A 15,951-nucleotide genomic window follows, 5' to 3' on the forward strand; every position below is an offset into this window, starting at 1 on the left:
GAGGATGAACGTCGAGTTAGGAGAAGTCGTACCATCGCCCAAGCCGCTAACTGACTTCTCGGGCACGACGTCAATGACTGTCAGATCAATCAAACTGCCCATTGCGGCGAAAGAAGTCACCAAGATCGTCGACTTCGCGGTCGTCAACCACCCGGCCATTTAAAATGTCATTATGGGCACACCCTGGCTAAACGCCATGATGGCAGTCCCGTCGACTTATCTCTTAGGCATCAAATTCCCGACTCATAACAGAATTGCTGTGATCTGGGGATGCCAAAACCAGTCGAGACGTTTGAACACAAGCTAAGACATATCATGACCACCGCAATGGTGAAACCCAAATGAGCAAAACGATTAACGTACGAACCCGAAAACGGAAACTCGTGAAAAATAGTCCTACCTCAAAAATGGATCAAATCCACACTAAAGAAAACTTCGTCACGTTGACTAAAGCATCGCCGGAATCAGCAGATTCCGCCGAACACAAAAACTCCTTCACAAACATATCTCGATCGCACCGTCGATTCTGACTCCCGACTAGAACACAAGACCCCGATCTCAGATACTCAAAACTTTACTAAAAGTATGTTTTCGAAAAAATAAGTGAGATGTCGCCTAGATCTTCGAGAACATGCTCTAAGTCAATTCACGACTATAAATTACTAACGCTCGTCGATTAGCCCCGCCGAGCACTTTAGCCGTCCTAACCAAACACATTTAGATCGATCCTAAGGATAGATCCTTTTACATCCGACTTGGATAAATAGCTTGCTATAAAAGAAATTCAAAATTTTGGTCAACACTTTCGGGAGACTTAAAAATTGTTCTTGAAGAGATGCTCGATTCCTACCATACAAGTCACGTAAGCCGAGAACATATCGCTGACTTTAAAGCGAGACGGAATCAGGCCGAAAATGATACGGAAAACGTAAGTCGAAGTACTCATCGCACCCCATAAAGACGTGATTAAACCTAGGTCTTGCCCTAAACCCAGCACACTGGTGTCTAACATCTAATGGCATGATATCGAAAAGATACGAGATCCTGAAACCATGTCTCTTCGTCCGCATCTAAACGCTCTCGAAACTTTGAGAACTTCTCAAACATCTCGGACGAGCAACGAACAAGACGATCCACAAAAAGGGGTGAGGAGCGAGATGACAACTCGAATCCTTCCCCCTACACTTAACAAAAATCCAAACATTCTCGAAATCCTTTTTTATAAAAAGCATGATTCGCACAAAAGTCGGTAAACGGCAGGGATTCAAAGCCATGCATGGCCTGTCCCACTACAGGAAACACGGCCACATCTGGCCGGAAATAAACAAGATAACAGAAAACATATTACAAGACAAGGGAACACTCTCCCAATACGATCAATCGTCAAAATCAAAGTACCCAGTCATCGACCTCCTGACCCAGTAGTCATTGACGTCAAGGGGAGTCGTCGGCTGGTTCATCTCGCCCATCTCATCGGGGGCTCCCATCTTGGCTTCCACTGTGTCAAGAGAAACAGAAATCGGCTCCCGTTGCTCCCAAATCCTCTCCTCGATCTGAGGAATCAAAAAATATATGTCTCTCTCGTTCATACGCCAAGTTTGCCTCGCATTCTCGACAACGAACGAATATTCAGAATCCTGCATAAGGTACAATCCGCCCACGGTACCGCGACACTCGCGATAATTCCCGAGAGCTTGATAACTCCCCTTCAGCTCCCCAAACTCACACGAGAACCTATCACGACGGTTCTTCATAACTTCAGCCATCTCTCTCTTTCCACACCTATAGGCACGACGAATCTCCATCGCAGCCGATCCTCTCTCACGACGACGAGAACACTCCAATTCGTCTTTCATACGGGAAATCTCCTTATCAGCCGTCTCGGCCCTGAATTGAGCCATGCAAGCCTCCTGGCTGCTCACTTACCCCATTGACCATCCTCGATGCCTTGGTAAACTCTGGCACCTCGCTGGACTCGCCCTCGGCCGGGGGAAAGTCAAAGTCAAGCAACTCGTCGAGGTCAATTTGGTCACTGCCACTCCCACCTGCTTGACTGTTGAGATAATCTCTGAGTATGTTGTCAGTGGGAGAGCTTTGCCCGACAACCGCGTCATCATCGACAATAACGTGTTTTTCTTTGCGGGGCCTCGACCTTTCCCTCTCTACTGTAGCGTCATATGGAACGAACCTGTCCATACTCGACTCTGCCCCTTCTTCGATCGGTAAATCTGGCTGGAACCGAGAACGGTGGAGAGCAACACCGCGAAGAACACGTTACGGAGTTAACAGGGGCCGCCACAGAGTAAATCTCTGACGGTGTGCAAGCCATCCGGAGTCGGGAGGAGAGGATTAATCACTGCAAAACAAGGAACAAATGCGTAAGATCGAATATCATCAAAACCAAAACAGGAGAATATCCGATCGGAAGTACCTTTCCAGCCCCATCTGGTCCTAAAGATGGGAATGCAATTCTCTTCCACAGATGCATTGTTGACATGGACAAAGAAGAAATGTTTCTTCCAAGGGTTGTAGTTTGACACGAATTCCGTTATGATCGCCAAGTTTGCCTGAGGACTCAGTTGTATTATGGTTGAATTTCCCTGAGCCATCTACAGGCCTTCAAGATGGTCGTCGTCAAGGGTCATACCCCGTTCGTAAATCCGCACCAAAATCCCGACAAGGTGCTGCAACCGCACGGGTTGACTTGACCAATCGATTACTCAAAACGATTGAAGAGCCGCACGATAGCTTCCGGGATAGGAAACCATAAGTGGCATTGCATTAAGTACGCCTCATAACACGTAAAGTAACCATCAGGCGGAAACTCGGGGACTTCCCCAGCTCTTGCGAGACGAAACTCTACTAACTCCAGAACTCTGCAGAAATTCCGATGGCAGCGAGCCCATTGGGACAGCCCTTGCTCGGACAACCATCCACATGGTTAGCACGAAACGGAGGAGGAGTTCACTAACTGGGCCCATGGGGCTTCACTTCTCCCATGGCCGCCTAGTACGCATCGGCCTCCTCAGGATCAACCGAGTGTTCTGCGAACTCCACCTTTGGCGCAACATCGTTATGTTGCGAGCTAGAGCTGTCAGGAACGAAACGATCGTGACGAGACTTGGTGGAAGCTTTTCTCCTTGAAGACATGATAAAAAAAAATTTACCAAGGGGAGAGGAGAGAGAAAAAGATCCTTCTATCTTGAGAAAACGTTTGTGGAAATGAGCAAGTAAAGAATTTGAAAACTTACTCCACATACTTATAGGCAAGAGAATTCACTATTCACCTTTGGATTTTCATACATTGGATTCCGCCTAACTTACAAGACATGCCTAAACCGCTCGCAAGAACATCATGATTCTAACGAGCTGGGGGGCTAACTATTGAGGTCAAAATTGGTTACGACGGAATCAACGTCAGAAACTTCCCGGGAAATGTCCTCTTTGAAAAATAGAGATAAAATTCAAAAGAAAAGAAAAGCGGAAAAACCTAAATCGAGTTTCGTAACAACTCCAAAAAGGATTCACACGGTAAGTCTTCGAGAAAGGTTACTCTAGGCCTTGCACTTACAGATCCCAAACAACGAAACATCTATAAGGCACTATCGTCCAAATCGCCCGTTCGGCGAGTTGGACCGAACAAGACGTCTAACTCGCCCGTTCGGCGAGTTGGATCGAGCAAGTCGTCCAACTCGCCCGTTCGACGAGTTGGACCAAACAAGCAGTCTAACTCGCCCTTTGGGTGAGTTGGATCAACTAGTCTGCCTTCATCCCATCCTCGTAGCTCTCTCTTTCGAGATCGGATCGAACTTGCTCCTGTTTTATCTCGATCGGAGTCATCATTGGAAATCTACGATCTAAAAACCGCAAGAACTCGTTTTCTCGTACGAAATTCGAATTGACCGTATAAAACGGCAACGATTAGCTATACACCTTGAACTGCCTCCACTATACGAGAAATTCGAATTTTTTTTGGAATCAACGTCGTTTCAGAAACGCTCTTTCGATAAATCATAAAAACGCTTAAGTTGGAAAATGGCCCGAAAGGGTTCAGACGCGGATGAAAGCCCACTCACGATTTTATATGAAATCGATCCCAAATCGTTATGACGGTTTATCTTTTATTCTGCAGGAGAAGATAAAAGTCAAGTTCGGAGGATAAATGTGAAGTTTCCAAAGATAAACACGAAGATCGAAGGAAAATGAAATATTTCCGCGAAGCGATAAACTCGACCGAGAGCAGAAAAGGAAAGAGCTAACCGCATCTAGCAGGAGTATATAAGGACATTGAGGTTGAAGATGTAGAGGGACACTTTTTCATATTCACGGCAAACTTAGCACTTAGAGCAATAGGTAAACTTTCCGTTTTTGTTATTGAACTGCGACTCAACTAGGTTTTTGAAGTCTAAGGTTGTTAGAACTAGGAAACTCGCCGGCAGCTCTTGCAGCCAAGGCTCTAACCTTGTTGTAACGCTCATACGCAGATTCGGAATAAGACATCCTTTGCTTTCTTTTTCGATTCTCATATTTTGTTTCGTCTGTATATTTCGTGTTCTGATTGCTTGGTGTGTTGTTTAGCAGATATCTGGGACCTCTTGGAAATTTAGGGTTTCCTATCTTTCCTAATTCAACGGAAATCGACAATACGAATTTTGGTTCCCACAGGTCTGTGGATTTTATTGTTTTGATTGTTAGATTTGTGGATTTTAATGTTTTGAATTTTAGATTTTGTTGGATAGGATGAACAGAATGAGGTTTTGTTGTTAGGTTGTGGTATATGTTTTGAAAGTAAATTTGTTGTTTGTTATTTTAATTTGTTGTTATATGAAATTTATAAAGTTTAAATTGCTATATAAAACTTTTGTTTGTGTGTTTTAAAAATACTTAAACATGTTTTTAATATTTATATATATATTTTAAAACGTATAACAATTTTTTTTATGTTGAATTTCTGTATAACAAACGTTTTTATTATATATATAAACGATTTTAAATATATTTAAACGTTTTTAATATATATATATATATATATAAACGATTTTATATTTATTATATTTTAAAACCGTTTTTAATATATATATTTATGTTATCATATATTAAAAACATTTTTAATATATATATATATATATATATATATATATAAACGATCTTTAATATATATATATTTTTTCAGCAAGAAAATAATATATAATAACATAAATATATATATTAAAAACGTTTTAATATATATATATATATATACGATTTTATAATTATTATATATTAAAAATGTAATATATATATATAGGCAATTCTCTCAAATAGATTTTTTTAAGTTTTTGTCACAAAAATAGTCCTAAAAAAAATGACCAAAATAGTCTCTTTTTATTTTGAAAATTTTAATATTTATTTTTTATTTTTTAAAATTTAAAACCCTATCCCCAAAACCCCACCCCTTAACTCTAAACCCTAAGTCTAGATTAGTTAACCCTAAGGTAAAAATATGCTTTTACCTTTTAATAAAACTTATTTTGGTCATTTTTCTCATTGAATGCTATTTTTGTGACAAAAACTTAAAAAGGGCTATCCTAGGGAATTTCTCTATATTATATATTTATGATATCATATATTAAAAATGTTTTTACATATAAACAACTTTTCAATTTTTTTTTTTTTTGAAATATATTTTTTATTTGTCTAACAAATGATATTTTCTTTCTTAGGTCTGATGGTACTCCCGCTTCCATTAGGCTACGCCGTCCTACAGCACAAGGTCGATCACATTCGGGGAGCAATTCTCATGCATCAGAATCTTCACAGGAGAAAAATTATGTTCTGATTGCTCCAGCTCGAGCTTCAGTTCCAGCTGCTCCACATGAGCCGGGTATCATGGGTGTTGAACTATTGGTTCAACAACCCGGTCGACAGCATCTCCCCAACATAGTTAGTTTCTTTATAATTATTTTTTTTCATTGAATTTTATAACAAATAATCTTGTTTTTTTTCGAAGGTTCAACAAGTCGCACAATGGCATTAGCAAGAGCATTAACCAGATGATGTATTCCATGCTGAAGACTGGCTATAAGACCTACAGGAAACTCCCAGATACCGATCGCGAGTTGTGGTTTCGTCAGTTTGCGGTATTTCTCTAAATTTTGTTTCAGTTTTTTATTTTAGTTTTTCTATTCAATTTCTACTAATTATATGTTTTTCAGCAAGAATTTAATCGGGCATCTGGGAATACGGAAGTCGTCCGTAAGGCGTTCCACAAAAAGGTCATGGAGATTTTTGGGAATCAGATTTATGAATGGAAGCAACTATGGCGTAAGGGCAAGAAACCGAAATTTATCAACTCGAAGGTTTGGCAAGACTTAGAGGTGCATTGTTCTAAGCAGGAGACTGAAGAGAAATCAGCCAAAAACTCCCAGAACCGCTTGAGCGGCCGTGGTGGACTAGGTGTTTATGTCCACAACCTCGGTGTTTGCAGTATGTCCTCTAAGGAGGATCAACTTGTAAGTTTTATATAGTTTTCAAAAAAAATTATATATTTATTAATTAATTTTTTTTAGGTTGCGGCAAATGACGGTAATCCCGTCGATTATCTCGATGTCATGAGGGGTGCGTACACTAACAAGAATACTAGGGAAATTCAGAACCCCTTATTAAGGACGTCATAGATTTGGTGGAATCCCAGAAAGAAGCATTTCTAGCTTCTTTGCCCCTCTCTGATGACGGTTCTTTGGCTTCAACCAACTTGTCCCGAGCTCGAGTTAACGAAATGGTAGAAGAGGTCATTTTTAGATTTTTCATTTCATTAATATAAAATTACATTTATATTTTATTTAACTAATTTATTTAATCTATTTATTCTTGAAGGTGGTTCCAAAGAAGAAAGGTCGTTTAGTCGGGTTGGCTCGTCGTGCCTCTTCTTGTCCTACTTCTTCACAAACCTCGTATGTTGATCTGATGATTATGGAGGAGCTGCAGAAAAAGGATGATCGGATTGTAGCGTTGGAGTCTTAAAACGCTACAATTCTTGCACAAATGGCCCAACAAGATGCTCAAATAGCGGGACGTAAAGCAGAAGTGGCAGAGGCTAAGAGGATGAACCTTGACATAATGGAGAAGATGAAGTGACTATTTCTACATAATTTTTAGATTAGAAACTTTTATATGATGTTTTTAATTACGTAAAACATAATTTCTACAATATTAGTTTGCAGTTTCAGTTTTTAATCGATTTGATTATTTAAAATGCAAATATTTAAAATAATTTTAAAATAAATAAATAATTTTGAAAATAATAATTATATACAGCCACCGCATTCGTCGGATATTTTATGGATGTTTCCGACGACTGCTTTCTGTCGGAAAACTCTGGTGCCGACATTTCAGACGGATATAATTCTTCGGAAATTTTCGACGGAAACTACGCGTCGGAAATTACCGACAGAATCCTGGCGTTGGAATTTACCGACGGAAGCTAGGCATCGAAACTTTCCGACAGAAAATAGGCGTCGTAAATGTCCAACGGAGTATCGTCGTCGGTACTTTCTCACATCGACAATTCCGACGAGCATTGTTGGTTGGAAAAGTTTCCGACAAATTACCGACAACTTCTTACCGACAAAAGGTTTTGTCGGTAATCCGTCGGATATCTGGCCATCGTAATCCGTCGGAATGTCGTCGAAAATTTTGACAGATTTCCGACGAATTTTTTTTTTCTGACGAAACCATACCGACGACCATTTTCGTCGGAATAGATGTTTTTCCGACGAAATTCTGACGAATATGGTCGTCGGAATTCACATGATTTCTTGTAGTGAAAGGTTAAGTTGATTGTTGTTTGCTGGTCTCGGACGAGTGGTTGAGAACCAAGGATCATTCGATACTGATATGGATGATCTTGATCCCATCGTTTTGATTAGTCCATTACTAACCAAAGATCTAACAAATATAATACTATGCCAACCATAAAACATGGAGTATGATCTGCTCGGTTCCAGTGCAATGTGAGTATATATAATAAAAATAATATTTTTTTGCTTGCGTGTGTTTAATAAGCAGATCTGCATAAAATCTTTTAAAAAATGATGTAGCATAAAAATTGTAAAAGATTACTTATCCGTCGAATTAGTCATATGATCTCTCTCAAAAAACATTCATACTAAAATGGAATAGTGATTCTTATCATATTCAATTTAGCATAATTAGATTATTAGGAGAGTACCTGTTGCAAAAGAAAAAATATAAAGAGAAAAATTTTACCAAAAAAAGAAAAAAATTAAGAGAAACAAGTTCATGTGTGAAGTTTAACTATTGGGTTTTAAGTGATGCAATAGTAACATAGAGGTCTGCGCTAAGATCTATAGTTGAACATGCCACCACATGATAATACTGGCCAGCTCTATAGTGTAACCGCAGATAATACTGGCATCTTCATTTATTTTATATCCGTATTTAATTTTTGATTTCAAACAGTTTCCTATGAATAAAATAAAAAATTCCACCAACTGGTCTGCGCGTTCTCCGCGTTCAATTCTCCAAGAAGATTGGAAAAATGACCAAATCAATTGTTGTTTGTATACTAATGGTAAATCACTTCTTTTTACTCCAACATTCAGTTGTAACTTTGAAATCAGGAATATACTATAGCATCTATGATTTCTTTTGGTCAAATTGATCCGGTAATCCTGTAAGCATTTGTCTACCTTTGTTGTTGATTCCAAGTATATTTTTCGTTTGTGCCGAATGATTTAGGGTCGGGCTGGTTAAAGCCCAACGTTGTAGGTGCGGTTGCGGGAGTTTGCGTATGTGGATGGTTGTGATTTCTAGTGTTATTAGGCGATATGTATGACTGGTAGAACAGTTAGAAATATGTGTATTTATGAGATATTTGTGACTAGTTGATTATGAAATATTGCATTGGTTTAGTAATAAACTACCGATATTAACATATTATAACATTATAAGAATATCCAAATATACTATTGTGATCAAATATAATAATTATTATAGAATAGAAATACTAATAATATTATGTTTATTTATTTATTTTCTTAATTTAGATGAAAGTTATAATTTCTATAAAATTTGTTTTGAAGATTTATACTGAAACTTTAAAAGAATACTTTGTTTTGTTTATATATGTATATATCTTTATATTGTATATATATTAATGTTAAAAAATTTAGTGATATTCTTAGTTTAAATATTTTATAAAATAAATTCTGATATTGTTTGTGAATTTAAACTAAAGTATAAAAGATATATTTTTATTTTAAAATTTTGAAATATTTTTTAAATAAATTTATATTTATTTATCAACCCATAACCGTCCGCAACCGCTAGCGGAATAAGGTTTTTAAGAGATTTGGAGCATTTTGAAACGATTTATAGTATTTTTATGATTTTTGCAAAACGCCAACAATCGTTACCACCCACAAACGCTTGATTTTAAAAGACTGGGAGCATTTTGAATCAATTAACAGTGTTTTGTGTGATTGTTCAAAACATCAACAATCATTGTGTTTATAGGTGGTAGCAGAAAAACCAGTCAGACCTTCGTTCTAGTTAAAAACGTGATGGATGACGTATGTGTATTGATAACTCGTTCTGAGACTACTTCTTGCTGCCTTTTTAGGAGCAGTTGTAGACACTTGACATTTGCCAAAGTGAAGAAAAGTAAATCGTTGACAAACAGCAAATGGTTTAAGACAAAACTTCAATAAAAATATATAATATGAAAGGATTAATAAACTAGAGATATTATGTACAATTTCTTGGAATTTCTTTGAAATGAATTACTCAGTTAACTAATGCAATTTTTTTTTTTTTTTTTTGTAACTTAGGCTAACTAATGCAAATCTGAAGCGTTAAATTTTATTTCGATGCCCATGTCTCTAGCTTGCTAGGCCGCTAGGAGGACTGTCATCATGACTCATGCCTTCAAAACACAGCCGGTCCTAGTTATTATAAGGCTAGAAGCCAATTTAAAAAATGTGGCTGAAGTCCCTCGAACCCGCAACCTGTAACAGGTTACAACAACCACCCAACCGCTGGGCTACTAAGAACTTTCTGTTTAAATGTGGCCGTTTAGGATGATAATATTTGGTGGCTGGAAGCACAAGCTTCATTGGCTTCCCTCCAAGACCGGCTCTGCTTCAAAAGATGTTTGTAACTATTTCTTTTTATATTTAACAAAATAATATTTTTCGTATAAAAATTATATCACTTTCTATATTATTTATATATCATGCTGATTAAAATACACACTTGTATTCAAAATTGAAATCTATAGTACTCATGAAAGTACTGAATTTTTAATGATTTCTCTCAATTATTAGCTGTTACTCACAATAAATTAAATTAAATGTACACTAACATAATAAATGATTAAAATGAATTGTTGAGCTACAAAAGATTACACTTTATTAAATTTAATTATATTTTCTCTTTCTTTTTTTTTTGTCGGCAATTATATTTTCTCTATTTATAAATAGATATAAAATCTTCAGGAAATTATAATTGTCAAGGGGAATTATTTATTTGTTAACATAAGTAAATAAATTGTGACAACCATATTGGTCAAGTTTCCTCTAAGATCGAAGGACTTGAACCTCTTTATTTTCTTTGAAACCAAAAAGACAATTCTTCTGGAAAGTCAACAAGTTTTTAAAAGCTAAATTATGCCATCTTTTGAGTTATCTATCAAAATGAAAAAATACGTAGATAAGATAACTAATTGTGATATAATAGTACTAATGAAAGTGCAAATTATTTATGAAATAATGCACTTTGAGTTTTCATTAAAACAATATACGTTGAATTATCTCTAGTTCTACATATCATTTAGAATTCCATTTAAAAAGGTTATTAGATTCTCACCCACGCTTTAAAAACGGGATAATATTTTTTAACAAAATCTAATTGACGAAATCAAAATATGTTAACATTTTTATTTTAGTATATTTAAAAATATGGAATTATATTATTTTTATTTATATTACTAGGAAACTTATATAAGATATTACTTAGTTTTATGTTTTTAGTTATTTCTATCTTTTTGTTATAAACTTTTAATAAAATCTCTGTAATTTATTTGATCAATTTGTGTGATATATTTTTGATAAATATTTAATTATAAATCTTACTTGATGTCAATTTATTAACTCTAACATTTTATTTATATACAATATTTAATTTAATATAGAAGCTTTTATAAGTGCAAATGAAATGCAATTTTCTATTTATGAAAATATAAATAAAATATCTATTAATTTAATTGATTTCATATTAAATGAAATTATTTTGTGTATTTAAACCTAAAAATAGTTATATTTATTTTTTTGGTTTTTCATAAATTATGAAAAAATTATTAAAAAGATGAGATATAATGTTTATATTGTTTGGACACAAGATTAATTATTGTATTGTTTGGAAAAATATGCAATTGTATAATGTTTTTCTATACTTTAATATAGTTTTAATATTTTCATTAATCATTAATGATATTTAATGTTATATAGTTCATTATTAAAGGTTAAGTATTTCATTTAAACCTATTTTTAGTAATAAGATTAACCAACAATAAACCTTTTTACAAGCTTCCAATTTACAAGCTTCTAAAATTAATTAAATTGACATTACTTTCCATAAGCCAAAGAACTTCAACCAACAATAAACCTTTTTCAGTAATGATATTTAGTGTTATATAGTTCACGATTATTTAGTTCAGCCTATCACCACGCTTAATCTTATTACGTTCTCTCCATATTGCATACAGTGTTGCCTGAAACGCATATCTGAAACAGAAAAAGGTCGTCTTGTCCATATTATCATCTGTGAGCAGAGGTACTAGAGCAGACCAGACATTGGTATATGAGTTACGCAAGATCCCTTTAGTGAGATGCTCCCAAATCTGAGAAGAAAAGGAACATTCAAAGAATAAATGATCCCTAGATTCTTGGGCATTTTTGCATAAAACACAGGTTGTATACACTCCTTGATTCCAACGAGCAACTCTATTCATTGTGGAGAGTCTCCCAAGCATGGCCAGCCAAGATATGAAAGCGAACTTCGGTGTAGCCTGCGCATACCATATATCCCGAGCCCAACCACAGACAGTCCTATTCTCTCTTAGCAAACTCCAAGTCTCATGAGTCGAGAATTTATGTTTAAATCCCGACTTTCTTTTCCACAAACTAGCATCCTCCTCTGTTGTACACATTGTCTCCTTTATGTTGTTCAGATCATTCTCAATATCATTAAGTATACCAGCACGGTGTCTTCTTCTTCGAGTGATCAATACCGCTTCTTCGACTATTGCTCCTTTTCTAATACCCATATCTATTATGCCTCTCTCACCCAGTAAATCAGAGAGCACACCTCTTTCAGATCATCTATCAAACCAAAAAGATGTATGGGGACCATTTCCAACTTCTTTCCTATAGAACATCTTAGCAACATCCCTCAGTTTCAACATCTTCCTCCACATCCAAGAATCAGATTGTGTTTTTGTATTTAACATCCTTTAGAGTTCTAATCCCCAACCCACCTTCATTTCTGACCGTAGAGACTTCTTCCAAGCTACTTTTGCACCCGTTGCTTTCAGTTCCGGACCCGACCAGAGGAAAGCAGAACAAAGTTGCTCAACCTCCTTTATACACTTACTAGGAAGCCTGAATACCGCTGCTCAAAAGTTAACAATACTCATCAATACTGTTTGTATCAGTTGAAGTCCTCCTGCGTAAGATAGAAATCTACAAGTCCAAGAGTTGACTCTGTTTCTGATATTTTCCAAAAGAGGAATGTAGTCTTGCCTTCTTATTGCATGTGTCATGAGCGGGAGACCCAAGTATTGGACATGGAGATTTCCCTCTGCAAGTGGAAAATTAGTCAATATTCTTCTCTTCTCATCCTCTACAACCCCAGCCATATAGAGAGTGGATTTCTCAAGACTAATCTTTAAACCCGACCAGACCATGAACTCATCAAACACCAAAAAAGCCCCTTCTATAGATTTCTTTGACCCCTCCACAAAGACCATCAGATTGAAACAAAGATGAGTGAGAGAAAGAGATTGGCAACCCCGCTCTCATTATGACAAAGTTTTAGTAGAACGGCAGGTGAAACCTGAACTTCCTCTCCTCCACTGCTTTATCAATTTTGTGCGAGTTCATACAAAGCACAAACAGATATGGGGATAGAGAGCACCCTTCTCTCAGACAGTATTTACAAAAACAAATACGTTCGAAAAGTGCAAAACAGCATTTCCTCGTTTCTAATTTTATACAAAACAAAAGAGTCACAATCGGAGTCAAATAAAGAATTAAATATAATTGTTTCCGTCAGTATACACGGCAAAATTTACGTTATATATCTTCCGCCCAAGTTGGAGAGATACACAGACACACACACACACAATAAGAGAGAGAGAGAGAGAGAGAGAGAGAGAGAGAGAGAGAGAACTCCCTTTAAAACCTTAATTCCGGGTTCTGAGAAAGAACTCCGGGCTCAGACAGGCCTCAGGGCCAAGAACCCTTCGGTTCCTAAAAACGACTTCAGGGTACAAAGACCACACGTCCTACCAGAGACCTCAGAGTCCAGAACCCACGGGTTCCCTAAAACGACCTCTGGGTCCTAAGCTTATCAAAACTCTCCAAGTGACTCCAAGGTCCCAGAGGAGATCCAATTATGCGAGACCCACAGAGTCACTTAATCATTCCAGGGCCTAGAGGTTCCAAGGAACCTTAGCACCCATGATCCATGGGTCCTCTGACGATCATAACATCTAGAGCCCATGCGGCCCATGTCCAGTAAGAGACCCTCACGCAATCAATGCTTAGCTCAATTGAGCAGTATTCACCAGCTCTCCAATCCTGACTCATGAGTCAAGCTTCAAGACCCCAAGGTCACTCAACAACCTACAAACTTTCGAAAGATTGTTGAAAATCACAGAAGCAACACGAGTATCATCTCCAATGCTAAAGATCCTGAAGACGAAGGACAAGCAAGCAATCAAAAGATGCAAATCTGAATAGCATAAAGCCACAACATGGCCATGGTTAAGTTCAACAAAACAAAAGAGGCACAAAGGCCTGGTTCAAAGTTTTCAACCCTTATCAAGGCCAACTACAAAATGAAAGAAACCCCTTCACGGGGGTAAGAGTTCTGGAACAAGAAGGTCAATTGGTAGGAGGATCGTCAGCAGGCTTCGGCGCACCATCCCTCTCAGGAACCTGCGGCTCATCATCAAAGCAAGGAGCAGGGAGACCAAGAAGCTCAGCCTCAGTAGTCTTCGCGGTCTTGTATTGCTCCAGGGCTGCTGCAGACTCCCAGCTGTCAGTCTGAAGGTGAAGCCATTCTCGCATCAGCTCCCAACGGGCCACAACCTTGGCACCATTTACGGCCATTTCCTTCTAAGCATCGAAGACCTCTGCGGCGTATTTCAACTCGCATATGTCCTCCTCCTTTCCCTCCAACTGCTTCTGCAGAGAAGCGTTCTCCGTTGCCACACGCTCCATTGCCTCTTCCTGATTCAGTACTTTGAGCTTTAAGGCCTTAATTTCCTTCTCTTTGGCCAAGACAACATCTTTCCCCTCACGCATCTGAGCGGTCAATGTGGGAACAGAAATTCACACTGTCGATTTTGGTTTAAATTAGGAAACTAGGAAAAGCCTAATTTCCCAGAGGTCCCGGAGATCTGTTAATACCACACGCTAAGCAATCAGAACACGAGATATCAACGACAAAGTACAAAAATCGTAAAAAGAGAGCAAAATAGATCTTATTACGAATCCGTGTTTGAGCGTTACAACAAGGTATAAGCAACCCTAAGACGGCTAAACCTAATTGAGTCGCAGCTCGAAATAACAAAAACGGAAATATGCCTAAATCGCTCTCAGTGCTAAGTTTTCTCCGAAAAAAGTCTCCCTGATGCCTCTCGCCTAGGACTCCTTATATACTGGCTCCTAGGTCGGTTTAGCGCTATGGTCTTCGGGAGATAGCATCGAAGGGTTGACGAGAATGCATGGACTAATGTCGTATCGACGTTTCGAAAGAGCTCGGTCGCTACGTAGCGACCGAGCGGAACACGCGTTCGGTCGTTGCGTAGCGACCTTTTTCGAGCTCTTGTCCGATGTCTCGTGTTTCCTCCGCAAAGCTTTTCGTAAGAAAAAATCTATTTCGAAAAAGTATTTGTCGAAGAAAGTTCTCATTTTCTTCTTCGGACGTTTTGAATGTTAACTTCGTCGTAACCGTTTTTGACCCAAACAGTTAGCCCCCCAGCTCGTTCGAGTCGAGACTCTAGCGCGCGGTTTGACGATTTTTGCAAAGTTAGGCGTATTGGACGAAGTTTATTTTAAACTCCGCGGAAGAAATTTTTTGAGAAAGTATATATTAAAAATATAAAATTCCGAGCCCATACTTCTATAAGTAGTGAGCTCTTGTCATTCATTTGCTTCACACCTTCCCTTTTTCAAACCTCCAAAACCTCTCTAGCTCCAAATCTTTTGCCTTCAACATGTCTTCTTCCCACGGTGACAAGAGAAGTTCCGATGATTGATGGTGGAGATTTTGACGGTGCAAAGGCTTACAAAGACAGCAAAGTGTGCTGGCTCCGATTCAGACTTCTCCGGTCGAAGCGCCGGCTTACGTTGCTGACCATCTCTCCTTTCGAGAGAGACTAGTTCGTCGCCAAGCCGAGAAGGAACAGGTTCGAGCTGGCGCTGAGTTCCCATCCTCTTCTGCACTGGCCATTGCTCCGGGTCACGGGACCGAGGTCGTAACTCCGTGAGACGCGGGAACTCTCGCAGGCTCGGCCGTTCCGGATGCTTCGGCTCTACCTGCCGGATCGTCCACGACTCAGATTCTCGTCGAGGATAAGGAGAGGGCTGCTGACTCTATGCCTCCTCCTCCGGCCAGGAAAGAGATCGTTCTAGCGCTGCGCGCTCCTAGTGTTGTTCCGGTTGC

At 38.2% G+C, this 15,951-nt stretch overlaps 1 protein-coding gene across 1 annotated transcript; it reads right to left on the bottom strand.

The window, feature by feature from the left end:
• Positions 1–11,707: 11,707 nt before the first annotated feature.
• Positions 11,708–12,325, bottom strand: LOC106320113. The gene has a single exon (XM_013758479.1). It carries the CDS (start codon positions 12,323–12,325, stop codon positions 11,708–11,710), a length of 618 nt encoding a protein of 205 aa, XP_013613933.1.
• Between the last annotated feature and the right edge of the window lie 3,626 nt (positions 12,326–15,951).

Source organism: Brassica oleracea, unplaced genomic scaffold (assembly GCF_000695525.1).
Source record: "Brassica oleracea var. oleracea cultivar TO1000 unplaced genomic scaffold, BOL UnpScaffold00810, whole genome shotgun sequence".
Taxonomy (NCBI): domain Eukaryota; kingdom Viridiplantae; phylum Streptophyta; class Magnoliopsida; order Brassicales; family Brassicaceae; genus Brassica; species Brassica oleracea.